Source organism: Chelon labrosus, assembly GCF_963514085.1.
Source record: "Chelon labrosus genome assembly, chromosome: 18".
Taxonomy (NCBI): domain Eukaryota; kingdom Metazoa; phylum Chordata; class Actinopteri; order Mugiliformes; family Mugilidae; genus Chelon; species Chelon labrosus.
Genome location: NC_140351.1, coordinates 10,543,339 through 10,555,421, shown reverse-complemented (window position 1 = coordinate 10,555,421; position 12,083 = coordinate 10,543,339). Strand labels below are relative to the sequence as shown.

At 40.7% G+C, this 12,083-nt stretch overlaps 1 protein-coding gene across 1 annotated transcript in view; it reads left to right on the top strand.

Annotated features, from left to right (window-relative positions):
* Positions 1-2,797: 2,797 nt before the first annotated feature.
* Positions 2,798-12,083, top strand: part of tpk1 (thiamin pyrophosphokinase 1) — a 72,717-nt gene continuing 63,431 nt past the window's right edge. The window contains exons 1-3 of the mRNA XM_084565991.1: positions 2,798-2,834; positions 5,874-5,964; positions 10,895-10,969. Coding sequence (XP_084422117.1) covers positions 5,922-5,964; positions 10,895-10,969 — 118 coding nt within the window. The 5' untranslated portion in view covers positions 2,798-2,834; positions 5,874-5,921. The remainder of the gene's footprint in view (positions 2,835-5,873; positions 5,965-10,894; positions 10,970-12,083) is intronic.

Genomic DNA, 12,083 nt, shown 5'->3' with positions numbered 1-12,083 from the left:
GCTAAAGAAATTTTGACTGGGCAAGTGGTCAAAAATGTCTGCAGTCTGATGTCAAAGACTGGGGACGATTGTGCAAAACACCTACAAGACATACAGTAATTATTACCCTATCTTATCTTAGATAAGGTGGTTAAGATGGTTAATTCTAGCTTCAAAGCAAGGATGGATTCACTTTCTCCACAGAAGAGTAAAATAAAACGACTGAAAAAGCCAGTTTTCCTTGCGGTGTTGGCTCAAGTACATTTGTCTGTACGCACGCAAGAGGATCAAGATTTTGGAAATGTGGCATTATCATGACTAGATTCTGCATCAGCTTGTTCCAGCTCTTCACTGAAGCATGTGGAATGTTAAAAAATAAAAAAAAAAACAGCACATATTTTTATGATCGCACATTAAGGAAATATTCTGCATGTGTCATTTCATGCATATCACCCCAAAAGTAGCCTGATTCGTCTGGTATAAGCGGAAACTCTGCAGTCTGCAATAGAATTTTAAATAAGTTTTGGACTGCACCAGTAAGTCAGTGTGCATCTTCATCAGTCACCTGTTGCCGGGCCGCGCACTTCTACGTGTTGCTGCAATGTCATTTTTTATCCAATCTCTTTCTTTGATACCTCCACTGACCCATTTTTTCTTGCTCACCCGTTAGATTCTGCAAGTAGTCAAGTGAAGAAAGAAAAAAAAATGATTTGGGAAAGTAATCTGAGGAAGAGATGGGATGGGAGGTGCCTTACATTACTGGTGAGAGAAAAGCTAATGTAGGAAAGTAAGAAAGGGGGGGAAAAAAGAGAAGAGAAACGTGTAAATATTGTAAAGACTGACGGACGCGAGGGGTTGAGCTAGAATGAGAAGTCTGATCAAACATTCGGATTCAGGGGGTGTGGTGTCGTGGAGAAAAAAAAACCTGCCAATGAAGAATGCACCCAGCCTGGAATTTATTCATAGATGTATTTATAATGCATGCTCGCAGAAAGAATGACTTCCCGTGCGCAGCCTGCATTTGTCTGTGCAAAACTGTGCCTCTAATGTGTGCGTGATTTTCTTCCCGCGCGACGTGCGTGTCAGGGAAGACAGGACAAGCGCTGACTGATGAGGGAGCGTTTGTTTTAACGAGCCTCCGGAGTGGATTCACCTTGAGAGAGATTTGGTTTTCTCACTTTACACTGCTCCTTACTGCTGTCTGAGGATACCTGAGGCATGCACCATCAGTCTGCAGCTTATGTATGTGTGTGTGTGATCGGGATGTTTGTTTACCTGTGTGTTTGTGTGTTTGCTCTTGTATTTGTGTGCAGTATGTGTGAGTTTTCTGATGTGCCTGCATTTTTGCTAGTGTTGAAGTCAAGCAGCAAAGCGTAGCAGGAACTCAGTGAGGTGGTTGTGTGAATGTGTGCAATAAAATGATAGTGAACAATTATCCCCATTACCCCAAATGGCCCCTCAACCATAAAAACTATCACCTCCGCCTCCCCAGGGGGTCACAACTCGTAAAGGTTAGGGCGGAATGCCAAAGACTTCATCACAGTGTCCCCAGAAGTATCTGCAGCCCCGGTTTGCAGGGACTTTTCAGCCAAATGATCAATAATTTAATTTATAGTTAATTCACTCAGATGTGTAGATATTGGTTCTTCCTTCGGGTTAGCCGGGTGGCAAATATAGTTGGGAATTTGTACCGGTTCATCCACCTTTCTTTAAGCAAGATAAGACCTCATAGATCTCCCAGCGGACGGGGATCACTGAGGCGTCTAATTGTCCAACTGTTTACGCTCCATTAAGTTAAATTAGAATTAAACGTAAGAAGATAGCCTCCTTTAAAAGAAGTCTCATCGTGTACGGGTCACTGATTTTAATGCAGATTTGTTTTAAGCGTTCTTGACATTTTAACATTTTGTAGTTTTATATATGCCACTAGATATAACTACATTCTGTCAGCACTTGACTTAATGCGAAATGACTTTCATAAAAATATGATTTATTTGACCTCCTTTATTGAAAAGAGAATGTTCTTATTGCTTAATTAAGAAGATCTGTGCAGTGTCTATACCATAATGGGTAGTATTGTGAAATTAAACTACTTCTTAATTACTAGGAGAACCCTTGAGTCCCCTTTAAAACTCCTGGGACAAACTTTGAGAACTGTTCAGAAACACAGATGGAGAAGTCTCTTTATATAAATATTTTTCTCGCTGCTGTACTTTTTTCTTACTTCTCGCTGTGAATATTTGCACACTCCAAGAGTCATACTCATACTCATTCCTGCGCGAACTGTGCACCAATTTTAAAAACTGAATCTTACACTTGCAGTCCTTTCTTTGAATGTGATCAAATATAAATCAGAGTAAATAAATGATCGCCAAGTGGCGGCAGCTATTTCTGTCGTTACTCTGGCTCTGACATCAATAAACAAGTAGGCAAAAAGTTGACACCACGACACACTTTGAGTAAGATTTTTTTTTAAAAAGCAACAAACACACATTTAAATTAGAAAGTAAATGAATATGAAAATGCATACAATGATAAATAAACATGCAAGTAAATTAAACTTTATATGCCATTTTATAAATTAATTTATGTCTGAATTTATGTTTATCTTTAATGTTATTTTGGGAGCATTTACTTTCATATTTATTTATTTATTTGTTTATTCATGTTCCGTGAAAACCAAGATGAACTCCTTGTATTCACAAATTGCAAACGAATGAATACCACCTTTCGCCTCTAGGTGTCCCCATAACAAAAGCAAGCAGCTCTTAAATGCTGCTGGGTAGATCTCTGAGAGGACTCCCTGTACTGTCGTTGACTACTGAAAGCGTCAGACACGGAAGTAACATCATTCTGTAAGTTTTTGCACATTTTTTTAATAAAGTACGGGCATGACAGCTTTAGGGGATGAAGTCGGGTTATTAAATGTGAAACGTGGAGTTGGACCGTTTATTTTTGTCCCAATAACAGGTTTTTATCTCCGAATAACGTGGAGGAGCATGTGTGGGGTTTTTCCTCCATGTGAAGTGCTATAAAAATGAATGAAGAGCCGCTGATATGGGTGTAATAGTAGCGTAGTAGTGCAGTAGTGTCAGTGAACGCTTCATCATGTGCACACCACCAATGCGTAAATTAAATAAAAATTATGTTCTGCAGTGTTTATCTACAAACAAATGTAGTATAATGCCATGTTATGGCAGCTACTAGACAATTACCATTTGTTAATACAGTCATTTTAAAAATAAGAAATAAGCATGCCCGGGTCTTATGTGTCGGTGGGAAGTGGAAGTTATTGATTATCGTTTACAATTAAGTGCTGATAACGTATTGGCGCATGCGCACATGACTGTGTGAGTGACAGGTTGATTAAAAATAAATTAAAAGATAAAAATAATCATTTTGTTTAGTTGAAAAAATATCAAAACGTTTATCTTTAAGGTATCTTTATTACTATATAGATATAAATAAATAAAAACAATTGGTTCTGGTTTCTTCAGCGTAAATATTTGCTGCTTTTTTCAGTTTCATATAATTGTAAACTTAATATTTTGTCAACTTTAGACACAACAAGAGAACATGTTAAGGTTATTTTCCGCTGTTCTTATTAACCTTTACATACAGCACATTCTGTAAGGGGCACAATAACTATAGCCTATAAGCAGGAGATTAATCATTAATGACAATGCAGCCCCAGTTTAAATGCTGTGTCCGTCCTTCTGACCGATTTATGGTTCTGCATCGGTGTCCCTTTGGGCACAGTAAATGATTACTGGAGGCTACGGAGAGGTGATAGCATGCAGGTGGAGGTCACTGATGATTACAGAGGGGAGGGGAGGTTTAACCTGTTCAGCTGAGGTGCAGCTGTATCACTGTGATCAGTTACTTCCATACAGGTTGTTGTCTTTGTGAAGAACACACGACTTTGTCAACACCTGGTTCATCAATAAGTTGATTAAAAAGGCCAATAAGTTATATAAAATCATTGGATCCAGCTTCTTCAGTATTTCATTTATTCTGACTGTAAACTGAATATTTGGACAAAAAGGAAATGTTATGGTGTTTCTCAGTATTTGTAATTGTGCCTGCAGTACGTTCTGTAAAGGGCACGACTAAAAAGAAGATAACACAGATTGTGATTATTTTTGGCATGAACCTACAAATTAATTTTTTTTTAAATTTTTTTATTTTTTTTTAATTAGATATTGTGAAAGATGTATATTACAATTTTCTTAAAGGCTAAGGCTTCAAGTATTATATTTAGCAGCTGATCCAAACATGAGTTGCAGTTGGATATTTCTAATTAGTTTTTCATTAAAAAAAAAAAGATCAAATAATTATTAATTACGCACTAAATGTCTCCAGTCAACAAATATTTTGTCTTTATGGGTTTGTGTCTGACATGCTTGTGTGTGGCTATTATCATTCTAGTAAGAAAGAAATTATTTTAATGACAGGCTAATTAATGTTTGGTTGGTCCAAATAGTTCTTCCTTCTAAAGGGAGTATTTGCTTTTTTTTTCTGTTCCATGAAATATGAATATTTAGGCAACTTAAGAAAAGTCATGACATTACCAAGGTATTTTTATTAACGTATGTTCAAAAGAATACACGATCAATGAGGAAGACCTCCGGTAGATTTTTAGCAGGTAACAAAAGTAGCTGCAGAGAGACGCCGGATGATCCAAAAACCTTGTCAAAGCTCAGAGCGAGGTAAAGGAAGCAGGGCAGGGGACCACAAGGAAAAATGTAGGGAAAACATCCAGGGAAGAACGCAGGTAATATCCGGGGCAAGTAAACGAGTGTGTGCAGGGTGAGTGAACAGTAATGCCTGGAAACGCGAGGGTAACTGTAGAGACTAACTGAAAGGGACAGATACAGAGGCAGGACTGTATACACAATGAGAACTAATGAGGGAACAAGACATAGGTGAGACCAGCTTGGGAGAAGCAAACAATCAGGAGGGAACACAGACAAGGACAGGATGTACAACTAACTAAGACACGGGGTAAGAGACCATTTCAAAAGACAATACCACGACAAGATTAAGCAGTAATGAAAACCGTCGTTAGGGGTTGCCCTACTTTCACGACAGTAGTTAAGACAAATAATCATTGTCCTTCAGCTGTAAAGCAAAAGAACCAGCAACAGCACGAACACAAGTATGAGTTGACTGTCATGCTCTCATGTGCATGTTAGTGTTTGTGTATGTACAGATCAGCCACAACATTAAAACCATTCACAGGAGAAGTAAATAACATTGACCATCTTGTGACAATACAATGTTCTGCTGGGAAACTTCTGGACCTGGCATTTGTGTGGATGTTACTTTGACATGTATCACAAACCTAGACCAGACCAGATACCCCCACCCCTTAGCAATGACACTCCTTGATGGCAGCAGCCATCCCCAGCAGGATGCAGCCAGACACAGGCACGCACACAAAAACGGTTTAGGAACAACTCAAAAAACACAAGGCACAAAGTGCTGACCTGGCCTCCAAATTCACTAGATCACAAACTGATCAAGTATCTGTGGGAAGATCCACAGAGGCCCCTCCCCTCAACCCATAGGACCCAAAGGCCCCCTTCCCAGACACACAGGACACCCTCAGAAGGCCCATGTCCATTCTCTGATGAGTCACAACTGTTTTGGAGGGACAAGGGAGACTTACACAATATTAGGCAGGTAGTTTTAATGTTGTGGCTGATCGGCGTTGTTGCTCGTTTCAATGATATTAACAAGTCCAGATGAAGGCTTGCGACGAACTTGAATTAGAGAAAAGTTTGAAAACGAAGTGATTGCGTTTGATAGGTTTGACCGCAAAGAACAAAAGGAGGACATTTAGAATTCAAAAGCAGGAACAGCTGGAGCAACGTCTGCACTTTTCTCCTCAGCTCCAAGTGAGTCAGCTGATTGAAGACGAGCTCCCGCGGATCGAGGCCATGGTGGAAGAGCTGACGCCTTTGGACTGCCTGCTGCCTTCAGGTGCTGCCTTTCAAACACACACAAACTCCCTCGGCACAAACAGGCATCAGACACTCAGGTCCACACACAGATGCATGTGGTGATTTCACGTGTGCATCTGATCAGAATCCACGCTCACTCACATCGCTGTCACACCAGCCCTCCCTCTCTCGGCTTTTCCCACTCGCTTTAACACACATGCAAAGTCTTGGGGGAATTAGACCTCCAAAACAAACCACTACCGACCTTCATGACAACAGTGTGGATAGGTATCATACAGTATGTGTCATGCATACATATCATACATATGGATCTTTCCCGCAGAGGGCTTCATGTGTGTTTTGAAGAGGCGGTTTGATTATTCAAATCCTTCTAAAAATTAACAATCAAACTAGCTCCTGCATGAAATCCCTATCATCAAATACACTCACTATGTTCAGTGGAATTCAGGCTGACATTTGACTAAGAAAGTCAGACTGTGATACATTTAGCATCTGTTCTGTTGACACACACCAGCAAGATTCATCTCCCCAATGATAATTTGACATATTCTCTATCTGTTGATTTGCCTTAAAATAAAAAAATAAATAAAAAATAAACCTCTCCAGATGGTCAACACTGGCAGACCTGAGGAGGAAGCTGGCTTTAGCTGCCTTTAGCAACAGCTCTCAGGTCAATGTTTATGTGAGCTCCCTGGTGGTGTGTATACGAGTGTGGAGGAAGGAAAACTGATCTGGGCCTAGAGGCAAGTTTTACCCACACTTGTAAAGGTCAAGGGGATTGCAGAACAGTTTGCCCTGTAGAGCAGACGGCAGGCACATGTAGTTCCCTCTGTTTCTTGTATTACAGCCCGAGTTACATTTGTTAGTTTCATGTAATTTTTGCGGGTTCTTCCTGCCTCACAAGCCTTCATATTGTAATGAAAGGGGAATGCCTTTGGCTTAAGAGAAAGAGATACACTACAAATTTTGCTGGGGGAGTCTGATGCAAGCTACAAATATTGTTCACCCGCGGAAATACATGGGAGTTAAAAACTAAAGTTATATCTCAGCCGGTCTCATTCCTGTTGGATTCTTTTGTGTACAACAGTGACAGATATTCATAAACATACAGGAACCACACAGTGCATGGTGCCTCGTGCTATACATAGTAGAATTTTAGGTCCGAGTCCTAGAAAAATCCACTGTTGAAAGCATCTCTATGAACTGTGGTGCTTGCTGCATTCCTGGAGTTTTTGCACAAAGAGGTGTTGTAATTCGGTGCAACCGCTTCTGCCTGCCATGGTCGGATAGCTGAAGAATCGAGCTGAACATGAAGTACCCCGCCTTGACCCCTTGTTGTCTACATGTTTGACAATTCACAAAGTGGAATGTGAAAAATACACCACCAAACAAGTACACGTTTTCTTTTTTTAGAGGCTCTGAAGGGATTTCATATGAGCAAGAAATTCACGATGAAAAGAAGGCAGTGATGGTTTATGTGAATGATCAACTTTGATTTAGTTTATAGTTCAACAGAGCTATTTTGATAAAGCCACATTTCTACATTGATTAAAAAACCTTGTCCATCTCACACCTGTTCACCATTCACTGTGCTGGCTCAGGTCCGAACATTTAATGCTGTTAATGTTACCGTCTAACTGTAAACTCAAAGTCTTTCACCGATCTTTACCGACTCTCTGCTGTAGTGACTGCAGGCTGCCCATTCAGCTCATGCCTGGCTCCCACATAATATGAACACAATCTCTTTTTGTGCTCACACAAACTTGGATGAAATGATAGGATGATTAGCCAGTCCAACAGATAGAAAACAAGAGGTTTGAAGGCGAGTACCATTGGAGAGGATACAGCCTGTGAAAGCTGTCATAAAACGTTAGATGTTTTCTGGAAGCCCAGTCTGCTCTGATTGGTCAGCTCCAACAGCCTGAGCAGACGCCACCCACCATATGGCATCAGCACTGCTGGTGTTTTGTAACTAGCTACTTGTTAGCTGCAGAACAGCCAAGATGAAAGCTTGCTTTCTGCTGCTTATTCTCACAAACACCATCATCTATGCCTGGGGAGTTCTAATGAATCAGACAGGGTAGGGTTAAGGAAGATCATCACTATGAGAACCATACACATTTGAGCCATTTGAGTGGTGCTGGTGAAGGAAGCCACAGTGCAAAGGAGGGACATGCGTTTCATTGATGTCAGCGTTAGTTTACGCCCCTGAGTGCAGGATGAGTCATCAACATTTTCTTAATAGTTTTCAAGGAAAAACAAACTTTAACACACATACGAATTACCTTTTTTTGTTATCGTTGGGTCATTTACTACCATAAAGTGACAAATAGTGCAAGACACAACATATATAAAGATTTAAACAGCATAAAACTTGATACCAAAGGGGCTTTAATGCTGGTTCATACAGTACACAGTGTGGTGTATTGCCTTTTTTCTTGTCTCTTTTAATCTATAATCCTCTTGTTTGACTACAAAAGCGGCTCTGCATGCTGGTGTACATACAGCGTGTTTGTATACACTTGACATTCTCAAACGTGGGAGATTTGTGGGGACGCAGAACCGCTTTTGATCTTCTATTCTTGTGCGGCTTGCAAATCGGAAGCCCAACATCAGCCGAGAGACGAGCACCTCTGACGGAAGCCATCAGTGGGTTTTGAAGCATCTATTACAACAAATGTTTACTCGCACATGTTTGCCGAGTTACACTGTACACACTGCGAGACTTGGTGTAAAGATTACACGGGGTGCGCAGATAATCCCCCAAATGGTGGCAGAACGGAGCAGATCTGAGCGCGCACACATCCTCTTGATGATATAATTTAGCTGATAAATTTGTCACTTGCTATCAAAGGTAAAAGATGCATTTGAAATTCCCTGTGTCATACACTTTTATAATCTTTTTTTTATCCCCAGTCGCCACAGAACAGTGATACACTCTTTTTCCCCCCGCAATAGATAAAATTAGAATATATTTCTATGACTTCTTTAGTTTAATCTCATGCAGAAAATGCTTATCTAGACTCTCGGAGGAGGAAAAAAAAAAAAAACAGCCCCCGGATGTCTGCATTTTAAAATCCCTGGTGTGCACAGTTAGCCTTTTAAATTTCACCATTTTAATTATAAATGCCTATTCCTGGAATATCTATGTGCTAGGTTATGTGCTCGGATTTGGCGTGTGAGTGTGTGTGCGTGTCTGCGGGTGTATTTGTGGATATTTATGCTGTCTGGCACTTTTAAAAGAATCCCAAGGTGACATTTCTTTCAACAGAGTGCACGAAAGGCCGCGCACCTCCTCCTCGGCGCGTGCGTTCGCGTGCGCGGGCGAGGTGAGTGTTTGTGTGACGGCGGGTTATCTGAAAAGTCACGGCTGGTTGGGTTTGTCTTTTGTTCTCTGTACACCTCCAGCCAATTAAGAGACAAGACTGACAAATCTACTCCTCCTCTTCTTCCTCCTCCTCACCTACCCCTCCGCGCGTCCTCCTTTCTTTTCTTCCTCCTTTGTGTCGCCTCTTTATCCTCTTTCCCTTTTTCCTTTTACCACGCTCGGGCCGGGGTTGACTTTCGTATTGGAAATGACCTTCCAGTGATGTGAACTTTTTAACAACATCAAGCCCACCGCCGCAACAAAGTCGCAAACCCAAAGGACTCCTTTTTTTTTTTTTTTTCTCCGTTAAGCCAAAATGCACTTTTTTTATACCCGAGGGTATAAATCCAAAAAGGGTGTTGTTTTTTTTAAAGGTGATGCACATTTTGCACCTCCTGAATTTCATGAAACTTAAAGTATATTCTTCTTTTTTCCCCTCTTTTCTCTCTGGCTATATTGGAAACCATAAAAGCTGTATAGGATATATCATATTTTGCCGTTCCAAAACTGCAGTTAAATTGCGTAAAAATTTACATAAACACAGTTTACGAGAGAGTAATGATGAAGTGCTGCTTAAGCTTGGATGTGGCATTTTGGCTTTGCTGTGAAAGGCAACATTCAAAAGGAACGAGAAATCATTCATAAGGGCAGACATGAGAGGGAAAGATAAATGAGCAAGCGATGAAAAGTGTGAAGGCGAGGGGGAAGAGGGGTTGTGTTTTAGTCTTTGGTCCATTAAGGCTTTTCAACCAGGTCTGTTTTTCCTTTCTCAATGAATGCGGGTTTTTTATTTTTTGTTCCCTCTATCTCCTGCAGATAGATAAATAATAATTCTAATGTATTAGTCTGGGGATCTGCATTAGCAGCAGAGCAAAAGAAAGCTAAAAGCAAGATTGATTTGAGGTTGAAGGAAGAAATGCTGCACTGTGACGCTCTAACAAAGAAACGTGGAGGTATGTTGATGAGGGAGGAGGAGGATTGTAGGTTATGGCTGTTTTACGGTTTTGAAAAGATTTTTTCTTTCTTTTTAGCTGTAGATGGTGTGTAACCAAGGTCAAGGTACTCAGACGACAAGCGATTAAATGAGTGCAAGTCAGTTTCCCCTATTTTTCCTTTGTTGGACATTGATTGTGACCCTGGTCAAGGTACTGCAGTGGAGGCAAATCTTTGCCTGGGTTGAACACGCACTGTCTATACTCGGGTTAGGTTTTTGTTATCCTCTGATGTTGCACACAAACCACTTCCGGTTTAATTGGATCGAGTGATAAACATTTTGATCTCCCATGAAATCAAGACCTGTTTGAAATGTTATCCGTTTTGAATCCCCTCTCTTATTTTCCTACCTCCATATGGAGTCTGATAATGGCCTCATTATTGCGGCTTTGTTTCAATTTTGAGCTTTGTTTTGCGCATTTAATGCCTTACTTGCATGTTCAAATCAACACCTTTTAAATATGTACTGAAGTCTGTGTTTTAGCTTTACTGATTTTACTGTTTGCCTATTATGCATCAACTGCCCGGGTCTCTCTCTGTTTATTTGCGATTCACACATCTACCCTTTTCCTTCGGTCTCCTTTTGCAGGCACGCAGAAGATCTCTCTGATCGTTCTGAACCAGCCTCTGGATAAGGACTACCTAGACATCCTCTGGAGTAAAGGTAAATATCTCGTACATCACAGAAATGGCTCCCTAAAAGCCCTTTTTATATAATTTAGATCCCATTGTCATTGGTTTGCAATGAGCGTGTGTTTCCTGCTTGTTTTTTGTCAGACTGTGCTCTTTGTGTAGCCTCCGCTGTGCAAAAACTTAATTGCTGCCATGTCGATGAAAATGCTCCTTACCCACCCTCTGCCCGGCTTTCCTGTGGTTTTGCAGAAAATAATTCCCCTTTCTGCTCGGGTGCCTTTGTATTTGTTTTGATGGCTTCTCTGGCTGCTTGAGTCGAATAATTGTTATGTTCAAAACCAAAATAATTTTTAACAATAGGCATTTCCATTAGTGATGCACAATGTATCTGTGGCCAACTAATTATTGACCAGTAAATTAAATTATTGTTAATTCTATTAATGGCATTTCAGGCACTAAACACGTCTGATAGTAAGGGGCACGGGTGCAGACGAGGGAAGCTACACAAAACCCACTAGCGTGTTGATTTTTTGCCACACTCCTTAGTCTTAGCCTTAGTTTTGTTTTTTCCAAACTGCTGCTTTCTGTGTCACTGCACTGTCTAAATGACTGCAGTTCTCAGACACACAGAGCTTTTCGACCAACAGGGGATTTAGATTCTATCTATTTTTGGTCAAAATGCCGAGCTGGCCTATTTTTGATTGGCTTAGTTGAACCGAACCAGTTGTTGTTTGCGAATGCAGTTCCAGATGACCAAAACTGCGTAACACAATATAATGGTTCCCAGGAAAAATCGGTCAAATCCGAACCAGATACACTGATCAGCCACAACATTAAAACCACTGACAGGAGAAGTAAATAACATCAACCATCTTGTGACAATCTAATCTTCTGCTGAGAAACGTTTGGACCTGGCATTCATGTAGATGTTACTTAGAGATGTACCACCCACCTAGACCAGACCAGGCACCCCCACCCCATAGCAATGACACTCCTCCATCCCCAGTAGGATGCAGCCTGACACAGGCAGACACACAAAAACATTTTAGGAACAACTCAAAACATGAAAAACAGCACAAGGTGTTGACCTGCCTCCAAATTCACTAGATCCCAAACTGATCAAATATCTGTGGGATGATCCACAG